The 16,193-nt window shown below is 39.0% G+C and overlaps 1 protein-coding gene across 11 annotated transcripts in view; it reads right to left on the bottom strand.

Moving 5' to 3' along the window:
- Positions 1 to 236: 236 nt before the first annotated feature.
- ZNF385B (zinc finger protein 385B) overlaps positions 237 to 16,193 on the bottom strand; it is a 178,399-nt gene continuing 162,442 nt past the window's right edge. For all 11 annotated transcript variants that reach the window (XM_087731824.1, XM_087731823.1, XM_087731821.1 and 8 more), the window contains 4 exons: positions 5,797 to 6,042; positions 4,519 to 4,697; positions 3,321 to 3,422; positions 237 to 1,689 (listed from right to left, as the gene is read on the bottom strand). In XM_087731824.1, the coding sequence (XP_087587950.1) occupies positions 1,471 to 1,689; positions 3,321 to 3,422; positions 4,519 to 4,697; positions 5,797 to 6,042 (746 nt within the window). In that variant the 3' untranslated portion in view covers positions 237 to 1,470. The remainder of the gene's footprint in view (positions 1,690 to 3,320; positions 3,423 to 4,518; positions 4,698 to 5,796; positions 6,043 to 16,193) is intronic.

Below are 16,193 nucleotides of genomic sequence, written 5' to 3'. Positions count from 1 at the left end.
TCCCATGTAGTGAATGTTTACAGTCTTACTGCAAAAAAGCTCCAGTAAAGGCTGTAACAGGATGTAGCAAGGAAGATGTTAAAACACAAGGGAAGTAAACACAGGTTCTGTAATTATACTTTATTGCAACTCTAATGCTTTGCCTGCTCCTGAAGACTCCTTTAGCTAAATTTGTTTGTTCCAGGCTTTTTTTTTTTTCTGTACCAATTGATAAACACAAGAAGCATGTCTATTTTTCTTATCATTTTATTGAAAAGGTACATTTAAAAAAATACACAGACATTTTACTATTATGGATTGCAGATAAAGATGCTCTAAAAGTTAATCCTATTTTTTTTTTCCTTTCTTCCACCTGTTGTCCCCATTATCACATAATGACTTCAGTCTGCATATTGATATCACCTTTATAAAAGGGTTGGGGAGGTAAGAAGATAGGTGGGGCATTACTGCAATATATTCAGTAAACAGAGAATACGGTCAATTATAAATATTTTATGTTCTGTACATTATTGCATTAAGGAGCCACAACGTTATGCAGCATCGTTACAAAGGAACCTAGTTAGAAATGAAGAAAAAGGATATTTACGTACCAATACATGGATGCATTGTCATCTTGAACAATGCATGTGAGCTGTGATAATGTGCAATTGAAAAGCTTTTTTTTCTCTTTAAACATTGCTTAGCAACACCAGTAAGGAAACAACAAAAATAAGTTAAATGGAAGTAGCAAACAAGTAGTAATCTTAACTATATGTTATATGGCTTTCTATTTTTAATTTCTCTAAATAAAGTGTGACACAAAAGAAATAATTAAAAGCTTCAGCGCTGCATTGCTTTCAAACATTTGCACAGAAACTAAAAATATTGAAATCAGACATGTGATACATCTTTAGTACTGCACAAGATACACGAGTACTGGGGCCTAGGACAGTACACAATCCCTGTCAACAAGAGCACACTGAAAAAAAAAGAAAAAAAGGACGCAATTCATTTTTGAGATGTTATCCACAATCAAGCATTTGGTTCATCTACCTTTTTTTCCACATTAGATTTTACCCCATTGGTTTTCAGGGAAGTATTTACAGAAGTGTGAGCAAGGAAGACCCTAGTTTTCAAGTCTGTCAGGAAAATATTTTATGTTCCTTGATTCCAAGGTGCATCATATACATTGCAAAAAAAAAAAAAAATTAATAGATGCATGAATCTTTAATGGTATAAATTTTATGAGCAATTAAGTTTTTAGTAAATCACTCTCTATTTGAATTAAAAAAGGAGAGACAGAGAGACTGAGAGAGTTGTCTAGACTCCAAAATGCAGTACCCTCAATGATGAATTTTATGGTGTGGGTGGTTGAGATGTCATGCTGGATGGCATTTCAAAAGAGAAAGACATTTAAAAATCTCGACCCCCTTCCTGCTTTTCTTTTACCCTTTCTACTGGCCATAGTTATCTCTTTTTCACATCAACAAATTAGTATGGTGCAAAAAGTATGGAGGCAGGTGTTGCACGGATGGGACCGTGGCTGGGCCTGAGGAGAGCTGGTGGTATTGCAGGTGCCTGGAACAAGGAGGCAGAGGGACGGGGAGGAAGGGACAGAGCCGACGATACAGCTGCAGCCGCAGCAAGAGGAGATGAAAGGAAAGCAGGTGCCAGCGGCTTAATCATGTCCTTCTGGAATGCAAGTTTTGCCTGGAATAAAACACACAAAAAAGCAACGTAAATACAGTTCTCCCTGTGCCCACTTTTACATGAGGGAAAAAATGAACCCTGACAAATGGCACGCCGTGGTTTCTCACAGAAGCCTCATGTCAGCTGCTTAGAAATTTTACCCACATTGTCTTCTTACTCCCAAGGCAACTAAAGCAACCAAATTATATATTTAAAGATACATAAATCTCTTGAGTGTAGGGGCAGTCACACTGGTGTTTAGAAGGAAGCATAATTTGCAAGTGAACAACACTAAATTATATAACTGTGCAAGAAATACTAAAAAAATGTGATTTAAGACTTCAATGTCAAAAGTCAAATTTTTCACTTGCAAAAATGAATTGTAGAAAAGTAGAGTGGTCAAGATGGGAAACTAGTATTAGTCCAGTCAGCTTTTTACCTGCCAATGCAGAGCTGCTCTTTTCAAAATAGAAATATTTTTTAAGATCAATACCAGAAAGAATTCTTTCTGAAGGAATTATTACTCAGTTTATGATCTAGAATGGTTGCTGGCGCTTGTGGTGAAAAAGCTAACCAGAAATATATACACTACAGTTTCACTGAAAATAGTTTGTACCACAATCACACATTTGTGGGGGCAAAGATAGGCATGTCCTCCCTTTATTTGTGGAGGTCTCTCCTTATGCAATAGATTATAAAATGATGTATTACACAAGTGACAAAGATTAGTGTGTGCAGAACCTATCAAATGGGGAGACTTAGAGAAAGCCTGCAGCATTTTCATTTGCCTCTATACAATTACAAAGACATATTAATATTTCAGCTTTTAAAGGCTTTTCATATGCTTACTTTTGGGCACACACATTTGCATCTCTCTCTTTCCAACCTATAAAGTGTTTTTGTGCCATAGGTGGCATGCACTTTTCCCTAATGAATAAAATACAGGCTGAGTCATGAGCATTAAACATACAATCTGTGCTGTGCGAGAGACAGCCTGAACTCCAGCTGCAGCTGACTGGCAAAACCAGCTTGGGGAATTCCTGGAAATGCAGGTGGATGTGAAAGGGGAACAGCTGGGGGCACAAAGGCAGGAGAGCTGTTTTGATAGCCAGTGACAGCAGTGACAGACAGAGCCCGAGCATGCAGATAGGCAATCAATTCTCCTAAACACCTGATAACTCTTTTGGACCAACATGATACATACACACAGCACTCTGTTTTGCTGTATGCAGAGAATGAGCATTACTATTTTTATATCTTATATCTTAACATGTCCTTTTCCCTGACTGCATCCATCGTAACTGAGAGTTATCTCAGGTGCCCAGAAAGACAGAGTATATACATTGCAGCCTTCAAGGAGAAGTGCACTAGCCCAGCAGAGCCGATACCTTTCCACAGGGCACATGGTTCATTCCCCATTCCACTGATTACTCCCTTCCTCCTAGCAGTAAATAACACTTGCAGTGCTGTCTGCGTGCCTTTGGGCAGACAGAATACATAACTATCGTCAAATCTGATCCCCGTGCAGATTCAGCCTGCAGGGGGAGAAATGTTGCCGAAGTGTCAGGTCTGGCATGTTCCCGTCTCTGTGCGGTGGGAGTTCCCAGGGTCACAAATTCACATAGACAGTGATGAGAAATAAAAATACTTACTGCTAAAATACTTGGGCTGCGCTGCAGTTTGTTGTAAGGACTATATTTAGGTTTCATAGGCTTTCCTGCAACTCTGTCCTTATGCCTTCGGCTGGAAATGTGCTGAAATAAATATCCTCACATTTAATTAGCTGTTTAAACATTTCTCAGTTTTGAGTTTGAAATTGATTTATCAGCAGGATATGCCTAAGCCCCTGTTTGTAAGATAAAGCAGGTTCTTTAGAGAGAGCAAAGATGAGTTTTGCTAAATTAAACATAACAATTTGGAGCACATGAAATAGAGAATCAGAAACTAGTCAAATACAGCGAATTCTGTGATCCGAGACAGGCTCTGCAAATTAGATATTTTGGTTAGAATTTCCTTTTTCCACTTGAGAAGCTTTAAACCAGGCAGAGCTGTAATCACTAGGTCATAGGGATATTCAGAAGTAGGAGGTAAATTTCAGTCCTGCTGGTGCCGTTCAGTTGTATAAATAATTCAATATTAGCTGAAGGAAGAACCAGTACTCGGCGATATGTCTGCACCATGCAATTTAATACTATCCTAGAGATCACTGAAATAACAGGGAATGAGAAGACACATCCGCACAGCACAGCACCGTCCAGTTAGAGATTCCCGTTTGGGTATCAGAAACAATGTATTTGTACTGGCAGAGCTCTGAACCCAGGCCTAACTGATTCGGACAGAGCAGAGCTGCATGTTCATACAGCAACACTGTTAATGATAATGTTGCTCTACAAAATTCAGACATATCTACAGTATTACTCTCCTGCTGATTGTTCTAAACCAATAGATTCAAGTCACATTCTCCTTCTCACATAATATTAAAAAGTATCCCAGCACCAAAAAAGGAATTCAGGGAATCTCAACCCAGAATTTCTTCCATTTGGGAGACCAAAGTTCAAATCTCTCTCTTCAGCCACAGCAAACTTTTAAACTAGATCTGCTATGTTATTCATTGATACTGACACCTTGTCCACCTCTGCTTTACACTCTCAAGGCCATTTTTTCCCAGCTGAAACAACTATGTGAACTTGACCTATGGTGAACTCTTTAGAAATAGTTGTGGGATGACAGAAAAGAAATACTAAGTTCACCTTTTGCCAAAACATCTTCCCACAGACCTACATCCCACCTATAATATTGCAATCCAACTAAAACCAACAAAGGAGCCCCAGTTACAAGCCCCCAAGCTACCTGTTTAAGTTGAATTTCTGAATTAACATGGACATCACAGATTTCACAATGAAATGTCTTGTTCTGCAGTCCTGAGCCTTTACTGCCATTCTGGACCTTCAGCCGGGATCCAGGTCTAGGGTAAGATTTGATGGGACCAGCACCGTTCCGAGCCTCGACCATGGTCTTGTGCTTGGAGCCTAATGGGCAAGGAGACGCAAGTGAGTTAATGATCAGCAACATAACCATATCCATTAGTCTTGGGACTTTTTGTAACACATTTATCTGCAAGACATAATGGTTAAAGTCACCACAGATCAGGATTAATGACGACTCTGCTTTTGGTCAGTGTAGCTCCCGCTTCCTTGATCTAAAGGGAAGTCAGACAATGGAAGAAGGGTTTGTACAAAAAGGGAAAAACAGGCACACTGGACCACAGCTTCTCTGTTTGGGGGCAATGTGTGGCTGTATGGCCAAGGTGTTTGTTGCTTACTCTTCTGCCAAAATCCAAATAGCTGGTGAATCACGAAAAAGGGCCAAGCCAAGAGTGGGAGATGAACCACAGCAATCACTCAAAACCTGCCTAGGAACAGGAATACTTCAATAACTATCCTCTGATTTGGAAGAAATGGCTGCTTTGGCCACTTCAAGAATGGATTACAGCTGTAAAACCAGCTTCAATGGTTTGTTAACAAGCTTTACATCACCAGCACGCCACAGAGCAGCCAGAGCACATTCAGGATTGCTGCTTGTGGCCTTTTAAAGGGAGCATATCTAATTCACAATAATCAAAAGATTCTAGGAAATCTAGGAAATATAAGGAGCCCACCCTAAAATTATCAAAAATATCAAATAAAAAAAAATACTGTAAGTTGTACCAGCAAAAAACCCAGACACTAGAGATTGTGAGATGAAATATGAAAGAGAGAGAACCGACATTTTAGAAACCTTTGTGTTACAGAAATCACTACGATCATACTATGATCCCCACTTTGGAGGTCTGATGGATTCTGATTAGGTAACATGAACTGTAGGGACTTTGTCAACTAAAAGTTTATAGATTACATGAAGGACAGTTCAAAAAAATTTAGAGAGTGCTTTAATAAAATATCAAACACCACACATGAAATTGTCATTAACAGAAATGTTTTTGTAACTTGCCATTTTAAGTTTTAACTAAAAGAGTCTTCAGTGAAGCATGTCCACCACAGTGACAGAAAACCAGCTTGTTACACTGACTTTTAAAAATTATAATTTTAAAAGTAAGACACAACTGACTTGCACTCTATGAGTACTCACCTGTATTGTGGGCTTCTAGTTGTGACAGGGAATTCACAGCCACTTTGCATAATGAACAGTAAAGCAGTTTTTTGGCTTTTTCCTCTTCTGACTCAGAAACTGTGTTAGGGGCTCCGTTTGTGCTCTTGGAGGATGAGGCAGGTGTTACAGGTGCCACTGCTGCCACTCCAGGTTTGGGAAGAAAAGGACCCACTTCTGTACTGGACTGCTGACTTGCATTATTGGGTTTTGCTTTCCCTTTATCTTCTAAAAGAAGCAAAATACATACGTCATAATATGCTGCACACACACACACAAAAAAATCATACAGTAATTGTCCTGGTGGTTTTAGTGAACCTAACACAACAGGGGCCTAAATTCTGTTTTTAAGGTTACCAGTGAATAGCAATGACTTCAACAAATTCATGCCAGCTATTGTTGCTGTCATGCTGCAGGTTTGGCCAGTTGAAAGGAGCCCAAGCAAGCCCAAAGGCAGCCAGGGTTAAGGACTGGAGAGTGCTCAGAAACATGTGAGCCTTTGCACTGGGGATTATAAAAATATTTCTGAAAAGCAATATATTTGTCTTTGGAATGGCTCATTTCTCAAAGTCACTGGGAGGACATTGAAAGTCTCCAGAACCATCTTGACATATGATATACCTCATTTCAGTTACAGAGTTGATTATGGTACTACACTACACACATGAACACAGCTGCCAGTATTTTTAGTTTTCTCCAAGAACAATTCCCCATATATCTGGAGGTCAGATGGCTCTGACGTGCATTCAGTGCATTCCTGTATCACTTCACAAGCACGAGTCAATCATCTGTGCTCCTATGAGACAGGTAGGCAGGTACTACTTCATTTTACAGATGGTGATCACAAGGCAAGAGATTAAATGTCCCAACTGTGCCTAAAGAACTTTGTGCCAGAGCCAGTATTCAAATGCTCCTTGCCTACGTGCTGTCTACAACGGCTCACTGCATTTTAAGCTGTTCAACTGCAGTCCTTGTGACCACAAGCCATACTAGCTGCTGGCAGTAAAACAAGCTCACCTATAAAGAACATGGGATGGGACGGGGACAGTATAGTGGTTCTGGTGCGAGCAACCCTGACAAAATGGACATAAGAAATTATTGTGTGAGTGACCTGTTGTCACTCTGAACAAGAATCAAATTTTATCATCTAAGCAAGTACAATATCTACATAACAGCAACCTCTTAAAAACTGCTCATATCCCATTTGAAACCTATGGCATAGTTTTAAATAGTATTGAATTGATTTGAAAAACTAGGTTCTATTTTGAGCGATTGGTTATTTTTGAATATGGGCTGTTGCACTTTATGTTTACAGCTACCAGACTCTGCCTTAGCATCACTCTGTGTATCAGGCCAATGCTGTGCTACCAAGAATTCTGAAAACAGGACTGTACTCCCTACAACAAACACTTGAGAGTGCATATGAACTATGAACAGGCATCCTGAAACTACAACCCACAGTTGTTGGCGTATTTCCCAGAAGAGCATTGCAGTACATCAATTTTAGATTGTTAAAAACCAGGAGAAAGAAAATTCTAATAAAAGAATTATTATTTTTTAAAATAGTGATAAAACTACTTTTAAATTACATGATATGAACTGTATTAAACATTGAAAATGATCAAGTACAAAGACTACTATTAGGAGCAAATTAATGATAAAACCAGATTCTGAGGTATTTTGATTGATAAAGTATGACAAAAGAAAGTGATGTTAAATCATAGTTCATAGACTATTCAATTTTAATGGCTCTATAGTAATAAGTCACATCTGCAAAAATCTAGAACACATTATATGACATGTGAGTCTTCATAAAATACACGCTTTTAATAAATAGCATTTGCTAGCATTTGAAATTAAAGAGTTTTCAATATGGAAAGTTCTCAAAGGTGCTAACATCTACAAAGGAAACACACTGAACCACTGCCATTTGTGAATTCACGTTACAGGGAAATAGACTTGTTGTTGTTGTTCTATGCAATATTATGCCAGACTGCAAAAGACATAACACCAGGATATATGTGAACCTCAGTGCAATAAAAGGAAGGTTCCTCCTTAAAAGAATAATACACTTGCAGAACTACAAGCTGTACGTTTAATATATAGAGACTACACTTCTGGTTTGGAGGTTTTTTTATGTTGTTTCCCATGTATTTTTTTTAATGTAAGCATAAAGATTTGGTGCTTTTGAAACACTTCCTAGAGACAGAAATCATCTTCTCCTGTGAGAGAGAGAACACGAGGGGGCCAGCAGGAATGCCAGCTGATGCGCACCAGGGTGGACTCCTGGCCTGAGAAACTGCCTCATGCAGCAAGTGCACCGTTCACATTCCTGTCTGCAGCCCCTGACCTCGCTGTTCAAACTGTCTGCAACAAGAGGGAGCAGATTTTTATTTCTTTGTTTTGCCATGAGGTCTCTGCGGAGTGAGATCCTGAGCAACGGACTAAGATCCATTTTACACAGGCCACCAATTACCATCACAGACTGATGGTTTTCCATCACTAAATTTAACAGATGATTGAAAAACAACAGATTTCATTTCCCAGTTCTCCTCACTTAGAATCATAGAATCGTTTAGGTTGGAAAAGACCTTTAAGATCATCAAGTCCAACTGCTAACCTAGGACTCCCAAGTCCACCACTAAACCATGTCCCTAAGCGCCACATCTACCCATCTTTTAAACACCTCCAGGGACGGGGACTCAACCACTTCCCTAGGGAGCCTTCCAATGCTTGACTACGTTTCTGTGAAGAAATTTTTCCTAATATCTAATCTAAACCTCCCCTGGTGCAACTTGAGGCGTTTCCTCTTGTTCTATTGCTTGTTACTTGGGAAAAGAGACCGACCCCCACCTCACTACAACCTCCCTTCAGGTAGTTGTGGAGAGCAATAAGGTCTCCCCTCAGCCTCCTTTTCTCCAGGCTAAACAACCGCAGCTCCCTCAGCCGCTCCTCGTAAGACTTGTGCTCTAGACCCTTCACCAGCTTTGTTGCCCTTCTTTGGACATGCTCCAGCACCTCAGTGTCCTTGTAATGAGGGGCCCAAAACTGAACCCAGTATTCGAGGTGCGGCCTCACCAGTGCAGAGTACAGGGGGACGATCACTTCCCTAGTCCTGCTGGCCACACTGTTCCTGATAAAACCAGGATGCTGTTGGCCTTCTGCAGGCTCATATTCAGCCTGTTGTCGACCAACACGTAAGCTGGCCATCAGCTGATGTAATACATCAATTTTTGAAATATTCCCTAGATTTACAGTGTTTTCACTATTCATAATACAAAGCAATTCTAGAGTATATAATGAATAACAAGCTAACAAGAGAACTTCTAGAAAACTAGAGAGAAGTTACCAGCATCCAGCTGGGCTCAATTCTGCCAGTATCTCAGCTTTTGGAAAGAACCTCAGTTCACATAATACTACCATCATTTGGAAAGCTTCCTGACACAAATAAGCTCTTCATCCATGGAGATGTATGTGTATAAAGAGAGACACACGCCCCTCTATGAATTAATGTTTCCTTCCACCATTCTAAACGCTTAATGCAGAACATCTTCAAAGATCATAATTGTAAGGTTATTATACAGTTTAACTCCCACAGAAAGTACACTGAGCTAAGTGCATATTTGTCACTGCAGTGGGGCCAGGATTGGGTTTTCCTGGCTTCTAAAATCAGAAAATTGCACTTCTCCAAATGGGCTTTTGATAACAGCTTATTGTTTTCAATCCACAGAATTCAAAACACCATTACTTACAGTTTTATGTTTGAGACAGAAATGCCAAGTATTCAACTGCTCAAAGCACAGGAAATGCAAATCGCATGTATATACAAAGCACAAAGAAGATTACTCTTTTATTTGTACTTATAGCACATGGGTAACAAATAATATCTCCATGCAGAAATCAGAAATGTAACTGTTAATGCCTGCGTGCATATACCTACTTCCAAACTGTAATCACCGTATAAAATACATGTAGATGGTTAGATGAAGTGGTAGGATTATAGTCCTCTTGCTATTTCTGAAGGCAAGTGTTATTGAGAATAGGCTCAAATTTGCTCTTATTTCCACCCGGGCCAAGCCCACGGAGCCCAGCAGAGCCAGGCAGAGGCCAAAGAAGTGCATGAGTGAGCCCACCCTGCCCAGGACCAGGGCCGTACCACTGGCTTTTGCTGTACCGCTCAGCAGACCACAGCTGGAAGCAGGAGGTCACAGCAGTACCAACCTCCTCCCAGAAAACTGCAGCTGTGATTCTACCTGAGTCAGGGTCAGGTTGAAATGTTTACATCCTAACTCACATGCAAGGGGTTCATTTGAAATCTGACCCCGTACTGTTGCACTGTACCCGACTATGTTCTTTTTCTACACAGAAAGGCCATATTTCATCTGTGTTAAATTCCTGTCTTTAAATTAAGTCTCCTTTTTCCTCCAGACTCCAGAGAATTAAATCAATGGTTCATTTCAAGTTCTTACTGAAGCCTGAATTTATTCTGAAATAGAGCCCAAGGAAAAAATAAAGCTAGCTAATTAAGTATTGCTTTGGGCTCAGTAATATCAATGCTCTTGTTGCCTACTTACATTGTTTCAATTCTGCTTTGAAGTTGTTTTCACATATTTCTGGTTGTTTGCCTTATGTTTGTGTCAGCACCATGTTAGAATTCAAGACTTGTTTATCTAATTAGTACTGCCTCACTTCAGCTGTATGTACCAAAGTCAGGACACAGCGCAGGATAACATCTGACAGGTTCAAATCTAACAGGTTCTAGCTCCCAGAGCAAGACCAGCTTAAGAGATTTACCAATCTTTGCAGGACATGCCACTCCCACTACAGTTGCTACGGCATAATCTACAGGACCTACCTGTTACTGCTGACATCCTAGTCCAGCTAAGTGAACGGGGTTTGCCCTAGCTCAAAAAGGGGCAAAAATGTTATCATAAAACTTCTTCCCTCTGACACACAACATGCATCTCTTCTTTTCAGTTGTTTTATTTTCTGGTGAACAACTGAACATGAATGCTCTGCCTCGGGCCATAGTCCAGCAATGAATGCAGTCCACGCAGAAAGCAAAAAGAATATTCCCCCCCGCCCCAACCACTCCATTAAGCAGTTTGGTTTATACGGTACCTTTAAGAGAGATCACTTGGTTTACTTTGTGATTTGTGTGAAGTTTACTATTTTATAACATATAAGTATTTGCATATTATAAATTTATGTTTTAAAATGATCTCTTACCATACTAAAATGTGCCTATAGGTATTGCTTTCTATTGCTAGGAATAACTTTTTTTTTTTTTTCCAGTGTGAGTTTGGTGCGTGCATGTTAGGTAGAAGATCTAATTTGGACTTCATGATGAACATGTATGTACTACTTTCAGTGGAAAAGTAACTTAAAATTCAGATTCTTAATTCAGAATTGAGATTCTTAATACAAATAAAAGCAAGCAGAATTCTAAAACTCATGTATAAATCTAGAGATTCAGCATTCAGTTTTGCACCTTTCCTTGTGCCAGGTCCTTCACTGCATCCCCCAGCTGCAGGCACTGAACAGCAGCCATACAGAAAGTACTTACAATAGAAAGGGCAGCGCAGACATTGCAAAATGGCCACTGCTGCTCGAGACAACCCTACACCGAAGCTCTTTTAAGAGATTTGCTAATTTCCCATCCTAGAAATGGAGATTTGTTTTTATAATTCTTCCACCTGCTCCCACAACAGAACATAGTGCCAGCTTAGAAAAGAGCATAGTTGAAAAAACTGTTTTCTTCAGTCTAGATATTTATGGTTCTCCTTTGTAAAGGTAAGAAAATAATAAATACTTGTGCTCCTTTTCTTCTTGAAAAACCTGAAGGAAAGAGCCATGCAATTTCTAATGCAATTTTCAGCCTAAAACAGCTACATTAGGAGAAACACAGCAACAAAATAATTTAATGTATAACTGAATTAGTGCATGGTTATCGACACTACGCAACCGATGAGCAGAGCTGATGCATGGAAAGGTGCAAATCCTTTGGTGCAATCAGCCTTGTCTACAGTGTTATGTTACAATACCACATCACTACTGAAAGAATGACTTTTAAAAACATGGACAGCTTGATGACCCTGAACACCTTCAATTAATTTCTGACCATGCCACTTCCTATGGTAACTAAAACCAAAAGTGACTTCTGAAAGGAAGGGTTTATGTTTTATTTATGGGTTACTAGAAATGTGGTGCAAAGATTGTCTTATTGCCTTGAGTTCACGCAAGTTGTGTTACAGGGAACTGGTATTAGTCTGAAGTGTTGATTTTTGAGAGTAACTGAGACTTTGAGGTAAAGCAAGCATATCTCCCAAACCAGCAAAGCTGTACTGAGTGAAACCAATTTTCAGGTTCTCCCTATAATTTCAACAGCTCCAAATATGCCTGTGAATATTGGGCTGCATTAAACAACCTCTGAAGCATACAGTGATTACAGAACGGACAAAGGAAATCAATCAGGTTGTCAGACTATTGTATGTAGGGCTCTTTCCCTGATCAACTGTGTAGCAAAGGTAAAATCAATTACATTAATTACAGCTGTATACAATCCAAGAAATTTTGCTGAAAAGCTTATCACTGTAGCTAATCTAGCATCAATAAAGACAAAGTAAAAATGTGTTTATTGAAAAATGAAATTCTCAGTTAAAATCTGACATTATAGATGCTTGGCACATCTGACATAGAACTAAAAAGTGAGCCTTATTTCTCACTACACTTTTTCCTCCTACACTTCTTCATAAAATATGCCCATTGACAATGCTAAAGAGAGGCAAGTTAGTTGGTATTACTAAAATCTGTCATTTGACCTTGCTGTTCTAAGCTTTCTGCAGACAGAACAATAAGGTGGTCCCCAGACCAAGCGAGGTATGAAATCACAAAAGAGACAGAACAACCGGTCACCAACACAGGCAGCCAAATGTCTCACAAGCTCTTTTCTGTTTTTCAATCCATCACAGGGAAAGAGAAATTTTCAAAGGTGAGACTAACAAAAGTAAGTTTGGCAGCTGTTTGCAGAGCTCTTCACAAATAGTACCAGGAAAAGCAGAAAGCTGTTTGGGAAGCTGGTTTCAATGGCTGATGGGTGGTAGGTGCAAGTCAGCATCTTGAAAGTACATTACAAAAGACATACAAAGGTATGGAGAGCTTTGAAAGTGAAGGACATGAAGAATTTGGAGAGAGAAAAATCAGTAGCTTTAGCTGTACCACAGAAATATTGTAACAAAATTTGCAGCATTTAAAACAAACACATGAAAGTAGAGAGATCACAGTCAAAGAAGTTACAAGCCTGGCTGAAAGTAATTAAGGGAGATATTAAGAAACCATGACAAAATAAAATCAAGGTGGGGAAAACTTATTTAGCCACACTGTACTTGAAGGACTGACTAAAGAAACCCTAGGATCTACCCCGGGACACAGGCTTGGGGCAGAGAGAGAGGACCCACAAGTCATCATATTGGAAACAATAGTTGCTGTACATCTCTTTGCCCTGAAATAAGACACGGAGGGAGAAGATGATCAATGACCAAATTAATAGAAGGACAAGAAGGGCAGCCTCCAATATATTAGCAGAAGAGCTACTGAACAGAAAGGCAGACAATAGCTCCAGTAAGAAAAGCAAGTTTCAAAACATTGTTCTTCACAGAAAGTCTTATCTTCTGCTGGCTCACACTGCTATAAAGGAATAAAGCACTCACTCACACAATTAATTACACTTTTTATGAAGAAAAAGATGAACACTATGAGTAATCTATGTCATAAAGGCAATAGCAGGAAAGCAATTAAGTCACTAGTGGTCACAACCTTTACAGCATTTGTAAGCGCTCTGTCCTGCATCTCAGCATCACTCAAAAAAAAACAACGAAAAAACAACGAAGAGCATTAGATTATTTCTTGACACTCATTAAGACAGAGTTAGCTAACTTTGATAAGGGATTTCAAAATCTTTTTTGTGTTATCTCCACATTTGCTGAATAATGAGACTCTAATGGCTGTCAGACAAAATACCTACTTTCTCACCAGTTGTGCAGTCTACTGAGAAATGAGGCTGAAAAACCCGTAGGGCTCTGTTCTAGAAAAATTCCACTGCAAACCTACATGCAAATCAGGCAGGGCAGTGTATCTATTAACCCCTTGATTACCTTTGGTTTTCGTAAAATGTTTTTTCTTGTACTTCAGGCCCGTCTGATAAACAGCTAGGTTTTATATAATGAAAGGTTGTTACATGAAATAAACCTGTCTGACACATTCTAAAGAAAACCAATTTTGTTTCTATACAAAGATGAGAAACAAATGGAAGCTATAAATACAAAGCTTTTCATCTCAAACACAAATGTGCACTGAAATAAGCTACAACATATTTTCTTGAGATACTGAAACTAGATCAGGAAATGTCTGGATGGCTCTGCAATATTGAGTGAACTCCCTAGCTAGACTGATTATTTGATTAACTGCATCACTACTTTCCAACGGACTGAGCTGAAGCATCTTTTTCATTTCAGAAGTACTGCTTGTTTGGCTATGGTACAACAGTGATGTTGATACTTAATTTCTTAGATATTTTATTTCTGATTTGGCATACCAAAGACTCCAGGGAATTTTCTTACAAGGGAACTTGTCGTTTTTTTCAGACTGCAAAATTGTTTGCAACTGATCAGATTAAAGATGTAACGGTACAAAGGTTTGGTTTTGAAATTCTGGATGGGTTTAATCTTTCTGAAAGCAGACTGATGAAAATGAGAAAATATTCAGAAGTACACACAGTTCTGCAACTGTAAAATCTTGCCCTGCAACATCCTTTTCTGCACCTATTTGTACACCTTCTTGAACAGAGAGTGCCTGCTGCTCCAGTTACTGGGGTGTCTGAGATGATCCAACTATATCACCTACAATTTTCAGTCAATTCCTTGCATAGTTGGGGATTCTTGGGGAATTGTTTTTGGTTGGTTGGCTGGCTGGTGTTTTAGGTCTGTTTTACTGACCAAGATCAAGAAAAATCTGGGTGCATTCACATTTCAAAAATCGATTATTTTATATTAACACCATGCAATTTCTCTGTGCAAAAGCAAGAGGTACAAGAAGAAGGGTTGATTCTGCACTGTTAGCCAAAATGCAGGAGTGTACGTACTATGTCTGGAGCAAACAAACTAACTTCTAACACTCACTTGAAGCAACTTATGTTGTGTCTCCATTTCACATGCTTGTCTTCAATTCTGCTTTTTTACAGAATGCAGGTTATATTGGACTTCTCTTTTCCTCATTTGAAAAGATTAATACAATTTTTCCCCCCTTTCACCATTTTTAGACTGAATAGGGTGAACAGGTAACTATGGTAAATGCAGTGCAATAGTTCTGGAGAAAACCAGCTCGTCTACAAACACAAATACAATTTCCTAGTGTACATTGCCAATACCTAATTTCTCAGTGACACATTGCACCCCTGGTATAGTAGGTTGGGAAAACTTTCACTAGAATTTTGTTCATAAAATTCAGCAAGATCAGTAGCACTATGCTGCCAGCAGTTGAAAACAAGGTGGATCTAAGCAGGGGACACGTAACAGCACACAGCTAGCAAGGGCGGACGTCAATTTAACAAGTATCCATAAAGTGAGACTATCCAACAGCTTAATCTTCCTGGGTCCTGTTGCTGTATGTTTAGGCAAATTTACTTTACATCTACCTTAACCTTTCATCTTTTCTGAGCTATGCTGGTCTGTATTGGCTGGAAGCGAAAAATTTAAGAGTTGGACAATTATAACACAGTTTGGGCAAAGTTTGAAATATAGTGTAAGTTCTGTTATTACAAAATGTGACTCTCATCTGGGTGAAAGTATATGTTTTTGCTAGTTAAGCTTATCTTTTTCTGACAACAGACATCTATTATTTTGTAAATATTTTATATGCCCATTATAGACCCTGCCACATTTATTTTAGAGGTCCTGGAATGCAAACTTTCTGTAGTACTGCATTGTCTTTTTAACATTTTAATAATGTAGGAATGCTTAGAAAAATAATATTCAAAGATTACAACAAACATACTGTATTCTGCCCAGACATCCTTCACTTCTGCTTAAAAATATCTTGGTTCATCTCCTCAACTATAAAAATAACATTGCCTCCTCCATCTATGAATCTGAAATATATTACTAGAAACACATTTCACTTGCCGTTTGTGAAAAAAAAAATCATAAAATTCTACCCACAGCTGCTAAAGTGCTTTGGAACTCAATATAAAATTTATGAGTGTCTAAATAAATGAATCAAGAAGAACTGACAATCTGCATGCAAGTACATTCTCACGGGCCTGTGTCTGAACTACTTACTCGGTACTTGCCCAGGCAGAACTGCCATTGAAGTCAACTATGAAA

The sequence above is a fragment of the Nipponia nippon genome, unplaced genomic scaffold (genome assembly GCF_047370975.1).
Source record: "Nipponia nippon isolate SJK-2023a ecotype South Korea unplaced genomic scaffold, ASM4737097v1 scaffold_5, whole genome shotgun sequence".
Classification (NCBI taxonomy): domain Eukaryota; kingdom Metazoa; phylum Chordata; class Aves; order Pelecaniformes; family Threskiornithidae; genus Nipponia; species Nipponia nippon.
This window is presented reverse-complemented; position numbering and strand designations above follow the sequence as displayed.